Source organism: Pelobates fuscus, chromosome 8, assembly GCF_036172605.1.
Source record: "Pelobates fuscus isolate aPelFus1 chromosome 8, aPelFus1.pri, whole genome shotgun sequence".
In the NCBI taxonomy this organism is placed as follows: domain Eukaryota; kingdom Metazoa; phylum Chordata; class Amphibia; order Anura; family Pelobatidae; genus Pelobates; species Pelobates fuscus.
The window spans coordinates 92392261-92412200 of NC_086324.1; the positions used below are offsets into that span (position 1 = coordinate 92392261).

Consider the following 19940-nt stretch of genomic DNA (forward strand, 5'->3'; position numbering starts at 1 on the left):
ATAAGGCTATCCTAGACTTAAGATAAGCCAAAGTATTTTGGAAATTGGGCAGACTAGATGGGCCGAATGGTTCTTATGTGCCGTCACATTCTATTTTTCTACCCCCTTGGTTAGGAGTAACCAAGCCATCACGCCAAATGCGCATTTAACCGATCTATTCAAAGCCTATTCCAGGCCTTCTACTTTTAGCGATGTAACAATGCTTGATGCTGGCATGTTTTCTTTTGTGATCCTGTATGCTGCCTTTTGTTATAGTTTTTATTCAGTATGATTTAGCATAGGAAGCATATATTTATTATATCGATGAAGGACAAAAGTGGTCTCGAAAGGCTTGTCTATGACACTGGATATGAGTATATTTGGCTTTTCACCAATGTCCCTGTATATCTAATATCAATTTTGTTTATTTAAAAAAAAAAAAAAAAGTGCATCAAATCTGTTATCTATAACATGCCTTCTTTTTTCTGTACCAAATATTCTTGCCTTATGACTGTCTGTTAACCTAATAACTGAGCCCTGCAAAAATAAAGAATTATAGAAAAGAACCTAATTAAGATTGTACAAGGCGCTTATATCATCCTAGGCAAAAAGCCAGTTTGTACTTCCACGTATATGCCTCATTAACATCCAGTCATTGTCCCATCATGTTTTCCTCTTTCATTTATCCCTCTATTAGTCTTTTTTCCAGTTTTCATTTTTGAATTGAATTTCTTTCTTTGTCTCACAACACATTTGTCTCTATTACACAGACTTTACAAGCTTATTTTAACCTTGACACATTTTGCTCCTTCCCATTATATCTCTGACAATATCTCTATAACCCACCATAACTCTTTTAATCTTAATTCTGTCAGACTTTTACCACCTCTCCAATAGAATTTTCAATGTTTCTTGTGCAGGCACAGCTACCACCTACCAACGAGAGATAGTAAGTGGTCCTTAAATAAGCCTGGCTCAATTGTAGCAAGGAAAGAGAAACTAATCTTGAGTAACTATCCAGGCCAGGATAAAATAAATAAGGATTGGTAATTTACTAATTCAATACAAGATATTAATGAGAATGCTATTAGAATGGACATTATGCCGTCTATCAATGTTGCTTCAGTGATGCTAGAATGTGTGTGGACACGTCTGATGCATGGTTAAGTGAGGGCAAGGTTAAAGGCAAAAGTTGGATGTCAATATGAGATGCAAGTCTGAATTACCTGGTGCCAAGGTGACAAAGAAGATGCTGAGAATGATACAAAGAGTTGTTGGAGTCTGCTTGTGCCTTATGTTAAGGCATCTCTAGGCAGGGCTGTCTTTAATTTTAATTGGGCCCTGGGCACCATTTCCCTCCCATGATTGTAATATTTGTGTTTGAATATAGGTTTGTGTTCTATCACAAGTGTTGGTGTTTGCATACTGGCATGTGTTTCTGTGTAGTGTTGGTGTTTGTATGTAGTGTTGGCGTTTGATTTCAGGGGTATTTGCAGTGTTGGCATTTTATTGCAAGGACGTGTTTGTGTGTTGTGTTGATGTTTAAATGCTGTAATGTATATACGCACACATAGATACACATATACACTTAGACACACACTAGGATGCACAAAGATACACACAATGACACATCGAGATACATAGTGACACATCGAGATACACACATATACCCACACTGACACACAAACAGATACAAACACACTGACACACCCCTGCATTCATACACTTTAGGTGTAGGAGGGTGTCTTCCCTTGGCTCCAGTGGGATCTGGCTGATGCTGATGGGTGTCTGAGCTGACCCAGGCTCTTTGTTTGCCCTCCCTACTCCCATATTTTGCCTTCTCTTAGCCTATGTGACCTTTAGTCTCTTCCTCCCACCATTGCTGATATAAGGGCCAGGTCTCAATGTGGAAGAGCCACAGCACCTGAGGTAAAAGTCTATCTCTGGGTATATTGGCAGTGAGAAGCTTTGAAACAGTCAGCAACAGAAAGTAGTCAAACAAGGACTTGTGCATGGTGATGTTTATGTGTTTTATTTAAAACAGTAATGCACTATTGCTCTTTGCCAGGCTGTTCTATGTCACAACTAGTCATAGATAAATAAAAGAAACTTACAGAGAAAGACCTTACGTGAAACATTCAGATTTTGGTGAACACGTTCCTTCCAAAAAGGTGTTATCAACACTTTAATGGAAACATCAGCCATTACACATTCTACACCTAAAAAGACTTAAAAAAGACTTTAAAATATTTATTTTGACAACAAATGCCCCAACTGCTAACGTGAGCAGAGCAAACACCACAAACATGTCCCCTTTGACATTTGCAAGCAACATTAACTAATGATTCATTTATGAAAAATAAGCACTGTAACTGCATTATATCATTGTAAAATGACTAACATAAGAAATAAACATGCACAAAATATCTGAAATGTCAGTTATTAAATTCTTAAAGAACCAAATACTGTGATGTCCGTATGTAATATTGACATGGGTTAATAATATACACCTCTGACATTTTAGCATCATCAATGCACTTCGCTGTCTGTAACATTCCACCTGTGATAGCACGCAAAAGCCTGTGAAAGAACCATTTTCTTTTTTCCATACAATATTGTCCTATCAAGGTTTAAACATATGGATTTGAGATTTGTTTTACATTAAGGCTATTTTATCCTCAACATCCTCATGTTTATTCATCTAAGTTCAATATTTAAAACATACCTGCATAGGCATACTTGCTGCTGCCAAAATTCTCCTCTCTTCCCGTAAACAGTTTGAGACTATCATTGCCATATGCATGGGATTACCATGATACTTTCCCTGTGAGGAAAATAAAGCAAATATGTGAGATTAGGTTGTAAATTTGTTGCAGTGGAGATTACACCTTGGCATGTAACAAGCAATAGAAGATTGACTCTCACCTGAGAGGGGGATTTTGGCTCTCTCAAACACTCTCTCGAAAGCCTGCCAATCACAATGCACTCCCAGTCAAGTCCCATGAGGATTAGATAGTAATGTCACAGAGATAATATTAATTTCCCACAGGGCCCTAGGCAGGGTACTATTTTAGGGCCACCTTTTAATATTTCACATAGGGATGATGAATGACAAAGCAAATTTATGTTTCCAGGGAACCTAACAAAACCTTGGGCCATAGCCATCTACCTAAAGTCACCTTATACTTAAAGGGACACCATAAAGTTAGGAATACAAATATGTATGCCTAACATTATAGTGCCCAAGTCGCCATTTAGGTGACTGACATCTCCTGCAAGGGCTGGGTGTAGGGAATGAGACACATGGAGGTACTAGGGGAGTGAGATACATCGATGAACTGGGGGTAATAAGACATATGGAGGAGCTGGGAGGAATGAGACACATGGATTGGGGGGAGTGAGACTCATGGAGGGGCTTGAGGGAATAACAAACGTGGAGGGAATGGGGGGATGAGACACATGGAGGGGCCGGGAGTGGGCTGAGACACATGGAGTAGCTTGAGTTGAGAATGAAACATGTGGAGGGGCTGGGGGAACAATGAGATGCATGGAGTGACTTTGGAGGGGAATGAGACATGTGAGGGGGCTCAAGGGGAATGAGACACATGGAGGAGCTAGTAATAGGCTTAGACACATGGGGGATGAGACACATGGAGAAGCTGGGGGGAGTAAGACACATGGAGTAGCTGTGGGGGAGAATGAGGCACATGGAGGTGCTAAGGGGTCTGGGAGGGGGGGTGAGACACATGGGAGGGAGTGCAACTTTTGCAGCAGGGCATATGGTACCACATTCATCCTGCTGTGATTATACTTGAGCAATCCTCACTATTTTGAAAAAGAGAGTTATTCAAAAACATATACAACATAGTCACCAAATGCTTCCAATGTTACATGGGCCAATATTTTAAGAGTATAGCAGAGAAAACCACATATACATCTACGTATTCTATCATTAAGCAGGAAAACCATAATTTTCTACTAAAGGAAACCACAGCATTAGTAACAGGATTTGCTAAACCCATTGCATTACATGCATCTGAAAACACATACCATCCACTAGACTAGCATTTGTTCTTGGTTAAATTGCAATTCGTCTGAATTTTGAGCAATTGATGGCTAGTTAGAATTTGGAATATCAGAAGCGCCATGTGATCATATAGCAAAACAAACTTCAGATTTCAGAGTTCCGTTCCTGGAGCCCAAAAATCGGGACAGAATGGAGAGGAAGCTGACGTTTTTAGTGAAGGTAAATGAGAAGCTTAATTTGCCTTGATAAACAAGAAGTATTTCCGATGATGTGGTCTGTATCTCCTATCCAATCAAGATGTTTACCATTGCTGTTCTTGTGTGGGAGTGGGAGATAGCTGTGACATTGATTGATAACAGTGTGAGACTGATGTGCCCAGCCTCTATCAGTGGCAGTGTCCTACTTACACAAACTCTAAGTGAGAGCTAGATACTCTGCTTATTTGTTTAATTGTTATTAGTGTGAGACTGCAGGTTAGGTTACTGCTGTGCACAGAAACTACCACTGGCATAGCATCACTTAGGCCAGCATTGGTCTTGCTTAGACATGGATCCTTTTTACAAAGAATTATATTTGCCATTAAAGATCACAATAACCAATCATCTACAGCATAAAGACAGTATCTCTGTTAATAAGTATAAATGTAACTTTCAGGACGATGACAATTATGGGCTGCCAGGAGCCTCTATACAAGAAGAAAAGATGGTCATGTTGCCCATCAAGAGCAAAGGAACATTGGCAGCTTTAGAGTCAGTGTTAACCAGATTAAGACCGACAGAATCACGAGAGCATTCAGGAGTACCACCTATTGCAAAGGATCTTTCCCCATCGGAGCATCAGTTGTCTACTATTGTTGTGAGCATAACTGAAATCTGTCACATAAACCACTTCAGCTATTTGTTTAAAACACTGTCTTTGCTTGGAATAACCCATTAAAGTGTTTTGAAATTAAAAAAAAATATTAATATTATAATAGACAATTTTCTTGCCCTTGTGGGCGTCAATATGTAGGCCAAACCACAAGACCCCTAAAATGTAGATTTTGTGAGCATAGAACAGCCATTATTCGTAATGACAACAGGTCTTCAGTAGCCCGTCACTTTGCCATTTTTCATGAGACAAATCCATCTAGTATTCAACTTATGGGGATAGCTTATATTCCCCCCATCAGGATGGGGCTATAAGGAAAAGGGAACTGATAAAGTCTGAGTCAGTTTGGATTTTTAGGCTCAATACCATGACACCTAATGGCTTGAATGAGGAGTTGGAGTTGTTCTAAGTATTTATGTTCACTCTACTCCTTTGTTTAATGGGGGATAAGTATTCACATTTACTCATGGTTCACCTTGCACCCATGTCTAGTGGGGAGATTTGTCCCCGCATTTTTTCTATCAGATGTATATGTATCTATCGTTTCTGGTCATTGGTAGTGACATCCTAACTTCTATCAAGGATTGTAATTTTAATTTTAATTTTATTTTCAACTTTAATTATATTTTGTACAAATGAAGTCTGTCCATTTAAATGGTGATTTGATCGATTTTCTGTACATATGTTTATATTTTTGTATTCTTGACTAATATTTTATTTAGTTATTTATATTGTGTTGCCTAACTATTATTTATATATTATATTTTTCAAAAGAGTATTCTTTATACATATATGCATATAAATTGTTGCTATTCTGTGAAATGTATTTGATACATTTCCCTATTTTAGGGTGTTTCCCCTCATATGTTCAATTACTTCATTTGTATTGGGGGTATTTAAATCAGGTCTTTTTTGCAGCTATCTAGTCTTGATAAAGTCCCGTGGGCGGGACGAAACGCGTAGACGTGGCTGCATTTCATCACTGGACCCGCTGTGTTTTTTCGGCTGCCTATCTCAATTTTATCCTATTTTTAGCCATGTATTATTAGTATTCTGTTAGTGAAGGTTCCTTGTGCCACTTCACTCCGGATCCCTGGAAGGTGAGGACCCTCGGGTTGACTGACCGCCGTTTCATCTACCTATACCGCGGTCTTTTGTGAAGATTCCGGCCGCGGTATAAGTTCACGGCTTGCTTGCGTTCCATTGGCTGCAGCTGTGGGTGGTCTGCTACAACTACACCGCGGTCTTTTTTGAAGATCCCGACCGCGGTGTTTTTCACTGCCATCTGACGGAGGTCTGCTGCTTAGAACTTATACTTATTTCTCTTAATTTATTGTCTACTTAGTTCTGCTTTTTAAAGTATCGATTTCCATTTAAATACACACCTCGGTGGGGGGCCCACACTGAGACAGGAACTATTTTCCTTTATTTATTTTTCTTTTTTATTTTTCATTTGTATACATTAGATGCTGTTTCTTTTTATATTACTTATGTCACTTATTAGGCAGCTGGTTTGATATCCTACCTTACAGAATGCACACTATGTATCTACAATATAGAATTCATTTGTGCATTGTTGAGATCTGTGGGTTCAGGTTCATATATTTGTATTCATTTTTTGTCTGTTTTGATTCATTTACTTATATTTATTTGTAATTTTATCTACATTTATAGTGATCTTATATGAGTTATAACTCAATAAATATATTATACATTTTCGAAAGTATTTACTTTTGAGCGCACATACTTTTGTGATTTTTGAGCTTTCACTCATTTCTAGACGCTTGTTAAACGTATGTAGCTGCCAGTTTTAATAGTTGTGATTTATTACACCTTGTATCTATCTTTTCATAACTGAAATCTGTCACATAAACCACTTCAGCTATTTGTTTAAAACACTGTCTTTGCTTGGAATAACCCATTAAAGTGTTTTGAAATTCAAAAAAAATATTAATATTATAATATTATATATATTAATTATGTTACAAATAAAGAATAGATCAGCAAGACAATTTCCCTTTGTGTCGCCCAACAAATGCCATGTACAAAATTTTAGCACCTCAAAAGTTTCAAAACCACTGGCCAACACCTTTACTACATGATATCATCTGTTATATAAAGTAACTAATATAAAATTTGCACAGCAAACAAAGCCACATACAAGTGTTCCTCACACTTATCTTGGGTTATATTCCAGGAAAATGTGATGTAAATTGTATAAGTTATGCAACCTACATTTTTACTCGGAAATATGTGTATAAAGTGGGTTAAGTTACTGACCAAAGGTTTGATATTCAACTTACATTTTGTAAATGATAAAATGATGTTATAAAATTATTAAAATGCCCAATAAAATCTCCCTCTCTCTCACACACACAAAATGTATGTTGAATATTTATCTAGAGAGAGACTGAGAGATTATACATAATGGTGAAAACATCATAAATGTCTCCCCCAGAACCGAAAAATCTGTAATCTCCAATATGCTCTTGACTGTTATGTATCTTTAATATTATATGATATAATTGGGTGACAGTAAGCGTTAGTCAGGGGTGTGCTAGGGTCAAAGAAACCTTCTCAAAGCCCCACACCCGGTCCTTCACAAATTCTACCCATTTGTAAATGCAGTATATGCTTTTAACACACTTGGATACATAAAGAAAGATGCAAACTAACTGTTGGATACATACAGACACAAAAAGATACATAAATTAAAACACACGGAATCGCAGGGTAACCGGCAGAAGGGGAAGAGCTCTCTTCCTGCCTGTCACAGAATGAAGCAAGGCTGACGTGCAGATCGTTGTAGAGGAGCTTCTGTTCCTCTACCCTGTGTGACAGGAACTGCTCTCAGCGAGCACAGAACTGCTCCCTATGAGACCATGATCAGTGAACAGGAGCTCCTCTACTGGGGTTGGGCCAGGGGGTACAGGAGGGGCTAGGGAGAGGGGAAAAGGAACACATGGAGAGGCTGGGGGTGGAATGGGACACATGGAGGGGCTGGGGAGGAGATAAATAGGACATATGGAATGGGACATATGGAGAGGCTGGGGAGAAGGAGGATGGGGCCCTGGGGGAAGACGACATGTAGAGAGTCAGGAGTGGGAATGGGACACATGGGTATAAGGGGAAATGGGACACATGGAGAGGCAGGGGAGGGGGGAATGGGTCACATGGAGAGGCCAGGGAGGGGGAATGGGACACTTAGAGAGGCCATGGAGGGGGAATGGGACACTTGAAGGGGCTGGGGAGGGGGAAAGGGACACATGGAGAGGCTGGGGAGGGGGTAAATGGGACACATGAAGGGGCTGAGAAGGAGCATGTGGTGGGGTAAAGGGGTCACATGGAGAGGCTGAGAAGGGGGATGAATGAGACACATGGAGGAGATGCGAGGTGAATGAGACACATGGAGGAGCTTGGGGGGAATGAGACATATGGAGAGGCTAGTAAGAATTAGACACATGGAGGGCTGAATGAGAAACATGGAGGGGCTGGGGGTAAATTACACACATGTAAGGGCAGTGAGTGTGAATGAGACACATGGAGAGGATCAGGGGAATGAGTCACATGGAGGGGGTCGGGGAATAAGACACATGGAGGGGCACTAATAGACAAACTGAGGGGCACAAAGCAACAAACAGAGAGGCTGTGCGGCATAAAGAAGCACACAGAAGGGCTTGGAGGAAAACCAGACACGCACAGAGGGACTGTGGGGACAAACAGACACACAAAATGTCTGGTGGGCACAACGAGACATACAGAGGGGTTTAGGAAAAGAGACACTGAAGGACTGGGGGGGACAAAAGACACAAACTTGTTTTCCTGGCACTATAGGGGCTTTAGGTCCCCCCCACCCTCAGGGTCCCACTCCCACAGGGCTGAAGGGGGAGGAAGAGATTAATCACTTACCTTTCTCCAGCGCCGGGCACCCTTGGCGCTGGGGAAACCTCATCCCTCTTCGGACGTCAGCGCTGAATGCGCATGCATGGCAAGAGCCGTGTGCGCATTTAATCAGCCCATAGGAAAGCATTTCTCAATGCTTTCCCATGGACGTCAGTGTCTTCTCACTGTGATTTTCACAGTGAGGAGTGCAGAAGCGCCTCTAGCGGCTGTCAATGAGACAGCCACTAGAGGCTGGATTAACCCATAGGTAAACATAGCAGTTTCTATGACTTGTTCAATGCAGGTGCATCGGATACACGTCTTGGATTGTTACAACCCCGAATAAGCGTTTTAGAACTGATATAGTAAACTATTTACCTTGACACTACTTTCAAGGTTTATTTGGGTGCCAGTCCCGCCAGTTTATATGCTCCCCGCAGACCGGTCATCTCCTGCAAATCCGCCACACCAGCAGACCCCAGTAGGTCACACGATTCACCCCTCACCGGCCACTCATCTGGGGCAAGGGGTATTCTGCTCCAGGTTCAAAAACCGCCCCAGCGGGGGGCGGGGCCAAACCGCCATGCTGACCGGTTGCATGGCAGAGGGGCTCCTGAGAAATCGGGCCTTTAAGGCGTAATAAGCAGCCACCCACGCTCGCAAACAGCAAGAAACTACTCATACAGCTGTGGGAAGGATAGCGGACCCCGAGATAGGGAGTTTTGGACCCCCCCACGGGAAGCACGAGACACGCAAGACCCTCAGCCCAAGATGGCGGCGGCTCAGAGCACCTACCTAACCGCTCCTGCGACAGAGCCACAGCTGTCTGAACGAAAGTACAGCGACCGCAGCGGACCCAGGCCAAAGGGAAAAGGGCACCAAGAAATCCAGCGGTCCCTCTGCAACATGCACCTCCCTAGCCGAAATTGTAGCCGGAGGGGACCCATGAGTCATCACCTGTCCAAGCGACACAAGCATGGAGTTCCCCACAGCCTAATGCGGACCGGGCAATATCAGAGCTGACTGCTCACCTCATGCCATCTGGGAATAGACACTCATGGACGAAGCATGCAGTCATACCTGACAGCTCAGCCCCAGTGGTTTCACTTAAGCCTGTTTCTTCTCGCTCAAGACAACGAGTATACTCACCTTGCATGTTTGGGACACATAGCTCCATCACACAAGTAACACTCTAATACATGGGTAGTCAACCTGGTCCCTACCGCCCACTAGTGGGCATTTCAGGATTCCAGGTGGGCGGTAGAGATTTCCTCGTTTTAACTGGGCGGGAAGGCGGGCGGGTGCGAGCCTTCCAAGGTGTCCATCGGGTGGCCCATGCTGTCAGGGCCACCCGATAGATGTGGATTGTAGGGGGGTCCGGTCAGCGGTGGGCGCTTTAACAGCGCGACCAGGCCCCCTGTGATGACATCACAGAGCTGGGAGGAAGTGACTGCACGTCACTCCTCCCAGCTAACACTGAGAGCCGCGTGCGAGGAAGACCAGGGAATCAGAGTGGAACACCACTGGACCCCAGGGAAAGTCACCCTCCTGCACCTTAAAGGTAGGAAACAGGAGGGTGACTTAAATATAATGTGTGTGTTTGTTTGTGTGTCTTTGTATGTATGTCTTGTGTGTGTGTGTCTTTGTATGTCTTGTGTGTGTCTGTCTGTATGTGTGTGTATGTCTCTTTGTATGAATGTATGTATGTCGTGTGTGTGTGTGTGTGTGTCTGTCTGTATATATGTGTGTATGTATGTGTGTCTTGTCTTTGTATGTATGTGTTGTGTGTATGTCTTTGTATGTATGTGTGTCTTATGTATGAGTCTTTGTATGTGTGTCTTGTGTGTCTGCATGTGTGTATGTGTCTATGTATGTCTTATGTGTGTGTGTCTGTGTGTCTGTATGTATGTGTGCCTGTCTGTTTGTATGTATGTGTCATGTGTGTGTCTGTATATGTGCGTGTGTGTGTCTGTATGTATGTGTCTTGTGTGTGTGTGTGTCTGTATGTGTGCCTGTCTGTGTTTCTGTATGTATGTGTATGTGTCTTTGTATGTGTGTCTTGTGTCTGTATGTATGTGTCTTGTGTGTGTGTGTGTGTGTGTGTGTCTGTATGTATGTGTATGTGTGTCTTGTGTGTGTCTGTATGTGTGTGTCTTGTGTGTGTGTCTGTATGTGTGCCTGTCTGCTTGTATGTATGTGTCTTTGTATGTGTGTCTTGTGTGTGTGTATGTGTGTATGTATGTGTGCCTGTATGTGTGTCTTGTGTGTGTGTGTCTGTCTGTATGTATGTGTGCCTGTCTGTTATAGTGTACTATAGTAAGTGGGCTACCTAGCTCAGCCTTACTACTGGGGATTGCTATAAGGAAGGTTAAAAAATAGAAAAAAGGGAAAAAAAGGTGGGGAGGGGAATTGAGGAGGGAGAGGAGATGAGCTGACCCACAGATGAGAAATCATATTATGTGCAAACAGAGAAGTCGTTTGAATATCACCGAAAGAGACCTTCATTTGTTCCTTACGAAAATCGAACCAGATATCAAATATTTAGTCTTGCAGCATCAACCTCAAGGATCTCATTAATCACTAGTAAAGGTAATTTAATTTTACTTTATTGTTTTCTCATTAAACTTTATAAAGTTAAAAACATTATAAACATGCATTAAGTAGAAATAAAAAGATAAATGTACGTACATTTATTTTTTTTAAAACACCCTCCTTTCTAAAAAATATTCTGCCCTTGCGCGAAAACTGGTGGGCGGTAAGGAAATGTTTTCAACCAAAAAGATGCATTAGTGGGCGGTAGGTAGAAAAAGGTTGACTACCACTGCTCTTATACATGGTTTATCCTGCTTACTGAAGTATAAATGTTTACCATAGTTGGGAATGCAGTGTCACATACACTTCACTCTAAGCATAACTAAACTTGTCTTACGTAGATCTAGCCTAGCATATTTATCACACACTACTGTTGAATCATAACCTGTTATTGTCAAGATTCCCAAAAAAAAAAAAAAAAAAAAGTGCAGTTTTAACTGCCCCACTTTGAAATGCCATGATAATGCTGGCAGCAGCTGTTGTGGCTATGCACGCCTGTTGTTACTATGCACAAGTAACATAAAGAATAAAAAAATAAAAAATATAAAAAACACCCCAGCAAGGATAACAGTGAAGGGGACTCTCCAGGCTCCACTCAAAACCAAAAGGTAGAGGTGAGTAGTCCATGGATCCTGACAGCAAGCCAACAGTCCTCCAGGGCTTATAAGTGGCCAGAAAGTATGTCTCCAACTGAGCGAGCCGGGACCCCCTTATACCCAGTCATTAGGAGTGTGAGGTAACTGCATTAGGAGCAATCTGGAGGATCCTTACCTTAGAAGGCCTCCTAGTCAGGAACAGGAACACAGTCAGGATCGGGAACATTAACGGTGCAGCAGCCAATAGGCCAGGATAACACCCACCAGACGGTAAAGGGAAGTGGGGCAGCTGCACGAAATAGTTGGAACATCTATGCAGTGATGTACCTCAGACAGAGCCAAAATCTTTTTGCCATGGTATCTCACTTCTCCAGGATCAGGCATTAGGCTTGTAGTCCTTCCTCAAAGGACACACTGAGGCACATTTTTACCTCAAAGTAGTCCTGAGATGGCAGGTATCAAATAAGAACTGGGGATGTCCCCCCCCCCCACACCCCCCTTCTACCCCCCCTCCTCAATTCCGGTAAGAAATCTTACATATAAATGTCCGGTGAATGTCATTTTGGCTTATTTCAGGGGCTCATAACTGGAGCTGTGTGAGATGGCCTCTATGCAGCTTGACGGTTCGGCCCACCCCCCATAACATTAATTTTGTTCCAATTAAATGAATGTCATTCACGTTTGCAATCAAATATACTGGCCATTCCAAATCAATGAATGACTGAATCGCATGAAAGAGTTGTGTCCATCATGCAATTTGCGATTCGTTTGGTTTGATCCTCTGGCAATTTGGCTGTTCTTTATTCAATCAAACTGCTGGAAAGACAATTTATGGTTGACCTTAATCATAATGCACAAGTCTTCCAAAGAGATCTGTGAGTTTAATTAACGAAAAAATAAACAAACATTTGTTTGCTGTTGCCATCCCTTCCGTGTATGTATATCACGTGATGACCTGTAATTTCTTTTCAACTTATTGGGCTTCTTGTTCATATCTTGTAGCTGCCTCAGTGTGACACACTTTAAACTGATAACAAATTTGCACTTCCTTCTGACCTATATCGAACTGACCACAACAAAAGAACCAGCATGAAACCATACTTAAGCAACTACATCACTTCATGTAAGTAGTACAGTGGATAGTGATGGACCTAAAATGTTTAGTGCCTGAGAGTCAAACATTGCCTTGCTTCCACTGTGGCAATGAAAGATGAGGATTATGAAGAGGGGGGTTCCCTGCGGAAACAAAGCTACAACTTTATTTGCTTCTAGTATCAACGGCTGCAGAAAATGTTAGTTGGGTGCATTGATAACCTATTGGACCTCTATTTTAGGATCATTGGAGCCACTGACCCCTTTAACCTCTTCATTATTCTTACCTGGGCAATTTTACATTTACATGAATAATATATAAAATATATGTTATTGTATTTTGGCAATACAATAGTCAAATAATCTCACATGAACACCTCCTATTTAAGGTATAATAATGCAGGTTAGAACTGTTCTCTGATACGATTTCTAAACATAATTTCGGAGGAGGACCAGGAAAGCTAGTAATAAATGCTTGATGATATATTGCTAATTTGTGCTCCTCAAATCTGAAGGTAACATAATCATAAAAATCATATTTTTAGCTATTTTTGAATATGTGAATAGTTTTTAATCTAGATATTGTTATATTTACGTTTGGGCAAATCTGGCAAAATATTTTTTATTTTTTTTATTTTCTAAGTGAAAGGAAGTGCAGTATCATTTCACAGGATTTCTAATATTATGCTTTGTCTCCTATAATTACAAAATATATAATACATTTTATAAGAATTACATTTGCTTAGGCAGAAATTTAAGGTCACTTAAGATCTGTGATCAAGGTTGGAGAAGGCAACGTTATCGGTTACATCAGCAAGGTCGGTTACAATTCAATATCGAAGAGTAAGCTCAGGGAAAAGTACTGCAGCAGTCAGTAGCGACAGTGTGACAAATGTGCCAATGCCACAAGCTCTTGAAGGAGCGTGCTAGCTAGCCTCCTTCCCAAAGACTATGGACCGCATTCTGAGACCCCGTTCGGGAGTTAACCTGCTTGGCCTCCCCAAGAGACTTATCCTTGGCTCCCCTGGTACCTTTCTTCTCCCGACTTCACCAAAACGCTTGCTCCCTTTCGAATTTATGAACCCCCAAACAGGCTTCAGCTGTATTTCAAACCTTTTTGACTATGTGACTGTGTGCTTCCCGGTCATCTTGACCCGGTGTAATTACCCCCTTGCTGATCTGCCAGGAGAGCGCTTTTTGGAGGGAAGGTGCTTGAGAGTGTTGAACAATTGCTCCCTGAGAACCAGGAGGAGCTCCCTTTAGTTTGTTCACAGGAGTCCCCAACAGTTAACCGGCCAAAGCACTAATCGCTCTGGAACTCTTTGGGGCATGGACCACGTGAGCGGCCGGTCAAAACTTTACTGCAATGGCGTTTGGTCATCTCTCCATGGATCTGGGCACTGCTTGAACAGATTGGCCACTTGGAGACTAGCTATCCGGGGATATATGACATGTGGGGTTGCTTTACAGTATTGTGTGAGTTTTCAGGGTTTTTGTATGTTGTACTTTCTGTGTCCTGGATATAACTAGTTTACCGGTTATCAACTCAATTATATCCCGGACACAGAGACGCCTGGGCGGGGTTATGTGGAATACAATGGAAACCCTATGCTGGGCGTCTGTGTATAAATTCTGTGTGCCTTAATTTTCACCCTTCACCAAGTCTCGGCTAGTGTTTTTGGGTGAACCAGCTATACAGCTATACACTCTGCAGGAGAGCATAATCACTTGGATAATGCTCTGTTTCAGGGTGGTAAGCTACGGAGAGACCCCAGCCAAGCTGCGGCGGCTAGGGTCTGAAGCACTACTGGGGTCCCGGTGAGAGCTAGGAAGCATGCTTGGCGGAGGTACCCAGCCGGAGTACCAGGCAGTCTGTCAAAGATGGAATAACTGAACAACGCACTGTTGCACTAAACTGTTTTTTTTAACAACGAGGTTGTTAGCACACGTTATGTGGAAATGTGGCCACATTAGATGAGAAAGTTGGAGCCAATGAAGACATAATGAAAAGATTGTGGAATGAGGGAGAGGTGAGTGCTGACATGTTTTTTCTCTTCATTTTCTGGCACCCAAAAAAACAATGATTGATTGGAAAAAAAGATGAAAAAGTGAACTGTCTGCAAGGCAGGTGCTCTAAGCCAGCGTTTCCCAATTGGTGTTCCGCGGAACAAAAATTGGGGTTCAGCCGTGAATCGCCCCATCCAAGATGGCCGCTGCTCCCTGCTGTTCCGGGAAGATCGGAAACAGCAGAGATCGCGCGGCTGCGATCTTATAAAGAGATTGTGAAATTGCCACACGCTAATGCATGACTGTCCTGTGTCAGCTCGCCTAGCGTCAGCCCGCCCAGCATCATTTAAGGTAAGAATTCCTCCCAGCCCAGTATTCCTTCATTCCTCTCTCCTCCCAGCATTTATGAACTCGTCTCTCCTTCAGTATTCCTTCACTCCTCTTTACCCCCTGTATTCTTTTACTCTTCTCTCCTTCAGTATTCCTTCACTCCTCTTTACCCCCTGTATTCTTTTACTCCTCTCTCTTTCAGTATTCCTTCACTCCTCTTTACCCCCTGTATTATTTTACTCCTCTCTCCTTCAGTATTCTCCCATTCCTCTCTCCCCTAGTGTTAAGCTAAACCTTTCTTTTCTTCACTATCACTACATCTTTCTACATTTGTCACACCATCTCTCTTCCCAGAGTCTCTCTATTTATTTCCTCATCAGATCGGCACTCCTCATTACCGGCAGACCAGCCTTAGTGATATCCAACATAAAGGACTATATGTTGATGGAAAAATTGTATGCTATTATACATACAACTGTATCTAAATGGAACTAATGGTTATATTACAATGTACATTTTCATTGACAAGCTTTTTTTTTTTGAGATACACAATCACCTACCCCTTTCTTTGTTTCTGTTTTTTTAAATTGTTCTCCTTTATCCACTGTTTATTTGATTGTTTATTTTGTAAATTGGTAAAAATTTGAATTAAACATACATGTACTGTATATATCCTGTACTATATACTATATGATCCAATTTTCCCTTACTTTTTTACTCCTTAGTCTTGAAATAAATACGGTAAAAAAAAGTAAAAAAAAAAAAAAAGAATACTCCTGTCCCCAATAAACTAGAATATCATATGCTCTCGGAGTGTGGGTTAATAAACCAAACAGGATCCTACACAACAAACTATCAATTAGTAGGACTCAGAAAGCAGTCCACTGTCTACTCCGAGGGGCTGTGGGTAAATTGATTAAAGGGACACTCCAGGCACCCAGACCACTTCTGCCCATTGGAGTGGTCTGGGTGCCAACTCCCACTACCCTTAACCCTGCAAGTGTAATTATTACAGCGTTCATAAACTGCAATATTTACCTTGCAAGGTTAACTCCTCCTCTACTAGACACCCACTAGAGGGCACTTCCGTGTTTATAGCACACATTCCATGTGCTATAGCGTCGCTGGACAGCCTCACGCTATGTGAGGACCTCCAACGTCGCTGAAATCCCCATAGGAAAGTATTTTTTTATGCTTTCCTATGGGGAGGTCTAATGTGCGAGTGCGGCATTGCCGCGCATGAGCTTTAGGTCTCCCCCGCCAGCGGCCGCGCATTGGGTCTCCCCCGCCGGATGACGCAACTTGGTATGGGGGGGTGGGAGAGAGAGGGGACCTGCAGTGCCAGGAAAACGGTTTGTTTTCCTGCCACTGGAGAGTCCCTTTAATATACTGGATGAGTGCTGGAGTAATGCTCTTACACCACCTATCTACTCCCATATGCTCCTGGATGCACCTGGTGATGGGATGCCCAATGATGTGCTTCTTACTTGCCATACTTTAAAAAGACAGTTGTCCAATCATATATTTTTCAATCCTATGGTGTGTACCTACTAGATCCAGGAGATAAAGCCGCTCTTACCAAACATCTAAATGAATATCAATTCAAGATAAATCTTCAATTTAATCACACAAAATTGCACTCTCCCATAATAGACCCAGGCAACTGTTTCACACAGTAGAAAGGCTCTGCAAACCAGCATGCATTTCCCCACCAACTTTTCTCAGGATAAGGGTGAAGTATTTGCAATCTTCTTCAGAGAAAAGATTTCCTCAATACGAGCCTCTATCACAGCAGGCCAAACAGTTACACATCAGAACCACTACAACGGAATGCCAGATTGCCCCAGTTTATATCCACATCTTTAAAATTGGTTCATAGAGGGAGTTAAAAAGAACCATGCAAAAGTTACACTCTACTACTTGGGACTTAGACCCTACTCCAACTCAGCTTATATCCTGTCAGTTCCAAGCATAAAGACAGACTCAGATTCCAGGGCATTCAGCCACACTGCCCCACTCCTTCTGGATCTCTACCATGCACAAACAGAGAGGCACTGACCTTACAGACCTTTAAAAAAATCTAAAGACCCACCTCTTCCATCAGATATTCAGTCCGCTCATCTGACCTTGAGAAACTGCTAACTTTTATGTCTTTATGTTTGTATATTTGTAAAGTGCTTTGCATCTCACAGGGAGAAAAGCGCTATAAAAATCTCAAATTACTATTAATTATTATAAGTTATGGTGACTAGTGTGAGCAATACACCGATCATTAAATGTGTAGAGTTGTTTGTACACCCACCTTATGGACTCTAAATAGAAAAGGGGCACACATCACCTAGAAAAATAGAGTCAAAATAAGCCTCCAACTTTGCTTGCTGTAGTTATTCCACATCCTGCTAGTCTTTATCTCATGTGTCATCGAGGCTATAAGTATTGAACGTCCCATAACCAGCAGAATATTTCCATATTTTATTTCAAAGCAGGCATCTATGCTGATAATACTAATGACTTTCTCAAAGGGTACTAAACCAACTTCTAATACTCAAAAGTGGAAATTCCATTGTTAATGTGCTTACAATAACAAACAATCATACTCTACATTTTTTGTTTTTACTTCATTTACATCATTTCCCACACCTTAGGTTGATGTCTGGAAATTAAGGTGAAATCCCTGTTAGTGTGTTATTGACTTTATTAATGCAATATTTAATCACCCTTCAGTGTTCCATTTCATCTACTCATTTAAATAATACATTAAAAAAAAAATTTATGAGACATTTTGAGGCAATGCAAAATTTGACATTTATTTGCCAAATGAGATGAAACAGCAAAAATAATGCTGTTTCACTTTCCATGTTCCCTTGCAAATTATATTTTTTCTGCCTTTATCTTTGTCCTCCTGAGATACCCTGGATCTTTGGAGACCTCAATGGAGACGTTTGAGGCTACTTTCATCTTTTTAGTAGAGCAAGTAATATTGGTGAGCAGAGCATTTATACACATTTAAAGAGTGTAGCAGTCCAAAACACAATAGGTTTACAGGGTTATTTACTATAGTGAGAATTCAAAGTGTATTCCTGGCACAATAGTTCTAAAATATCAGTTTAGGAGGTTGATCACCTGTGAAGTGTTAAAGATGATTTTGCACGCCTTTTTTTCAGCTGTGCGCTGACCACTCCGTGGCTGGCTCCAACCCTGCTTTGTCTCCTTGACTGTGATCATTAAACTTGATGATCTCAGCCAATCCATTGCTTTCCCATAGGAAAGCATTGGGAGGCTATCGCACATGTGCGGCAAAATGCCATGCTGTGCCAATCAGCATCTCCTCATAGAGATGCATTGAATCAAAATTGATAAAAGGAATGGAGCATTTTAGTTATGAAGAAAGGTTAAAAAAAATTAAATATGTTTAGTTTGAAAAAAACGGTGCCTGAGAGGGGATATGATAACATTATACAAATATATTCGGGGCCAGTACAAACCTTTATCTGGAAATCTATTCATTAATAGGGCTATACATAGGACACAAGGTCACACATTTAGGCTGGAAGAAAGGAGATTTCATCTAAGGCAATGAAAAGGTTTTTTTACAGTAAGAGCAATAACGATATGCAATTCTCTGCCTGAAGAGGTGGTTTTGTCAGAGTCATTACAGATGTTTAAACTGCAATTGGATAAATACTTGCAAAAACATAACATACAGGGATATAATTTCTAATTAGTGGGGTAATAGCTGCTTGATCCAAGGAGACATCTGACTGTTATTTTGGGGTCAAGAAGGAATTTTTTCCTGGTTTGTTGAAAAATTGGAAGCGCTTCAGACTGGGTTTTTATCTTCTTTTGGATCAACAGCAAAAACATATGTGAGGAAGGCTGAACTTGATGTACGCAAGTCTCTTTTCAGCTATGTAACTATGTAATGCATCTTTATGAGGAATGTTCAGTGTCTCCATGCAGCACCTCTAGTGGCTGTCTGTGTGACTGCCACTAGAGGTGTTAATAGGCAGCAATGTAAACACTGCCTTTTCTCTGAAAATACAGTGTTTACATTAAAATGTCTGCAGGTACATACTATACACACCAGAACAACTACATTATGTTGTAGTTGTTCTGGTGACAATAGTGTCTCTTTAAGACAAAAGTAGCTGAACTGGAAAAATTATCTAAGCCAGCTATGCTTCAAGTTTGGCTATGCTGGCCTTACATTTGATTCACTATGTATTCTCACTTTAGTAAATAACCCTGATAATATCAGCAATTTTATTATTGCTACAAGTGCATAGGCAAAAGACAATTTTTTGACCACTAAATTGGCCTTTGTCAAGCAGCCTGACAAAGGTAAAGTGAGTGCTTGAATTGTTGTTTTTTGAGTATGCACTTGCAACAGTAAAAGAGGATTGCTGATATTAAGAACGTGTGCTACACAACATTTTAACTCAAGTACAGATTTATATATATATATATCTATTCCCAGGGCTGCCATCGGTCATTTTGGGGCTTCTTACACAGCTCAAGGCCTGGCCTAGAGCCCACCTGCAACTCCCACCACCTATCTTGCAGAC

At 41.4% G+C, this 19940-nt stretch overlaps 1 protein-coding gene across 1 annotated transcript in view; it reads right to left on the reverse strand.

Annotated features, from left to right (window-relative positions):
• STAT4 (signal transducer and activator of transcription 4) overlaps nucleotides 1-19940 on the reverse strand; it is a 247053-nt gene that overhangs the window by 143170 nt on the left and 83943 nt on the right. Inside the window, exon 4 of the mRNA XM_063430167.1 lies at nucleotides 2705-2803. Within this exon, the coding sequence (XP_063286237.1) occupies nucleotides 2705-2803 (99 nt within the window). The remainder of the gene's footprint in view (nucleotides 1-2704; nucleotides 2804-19940) is intronic.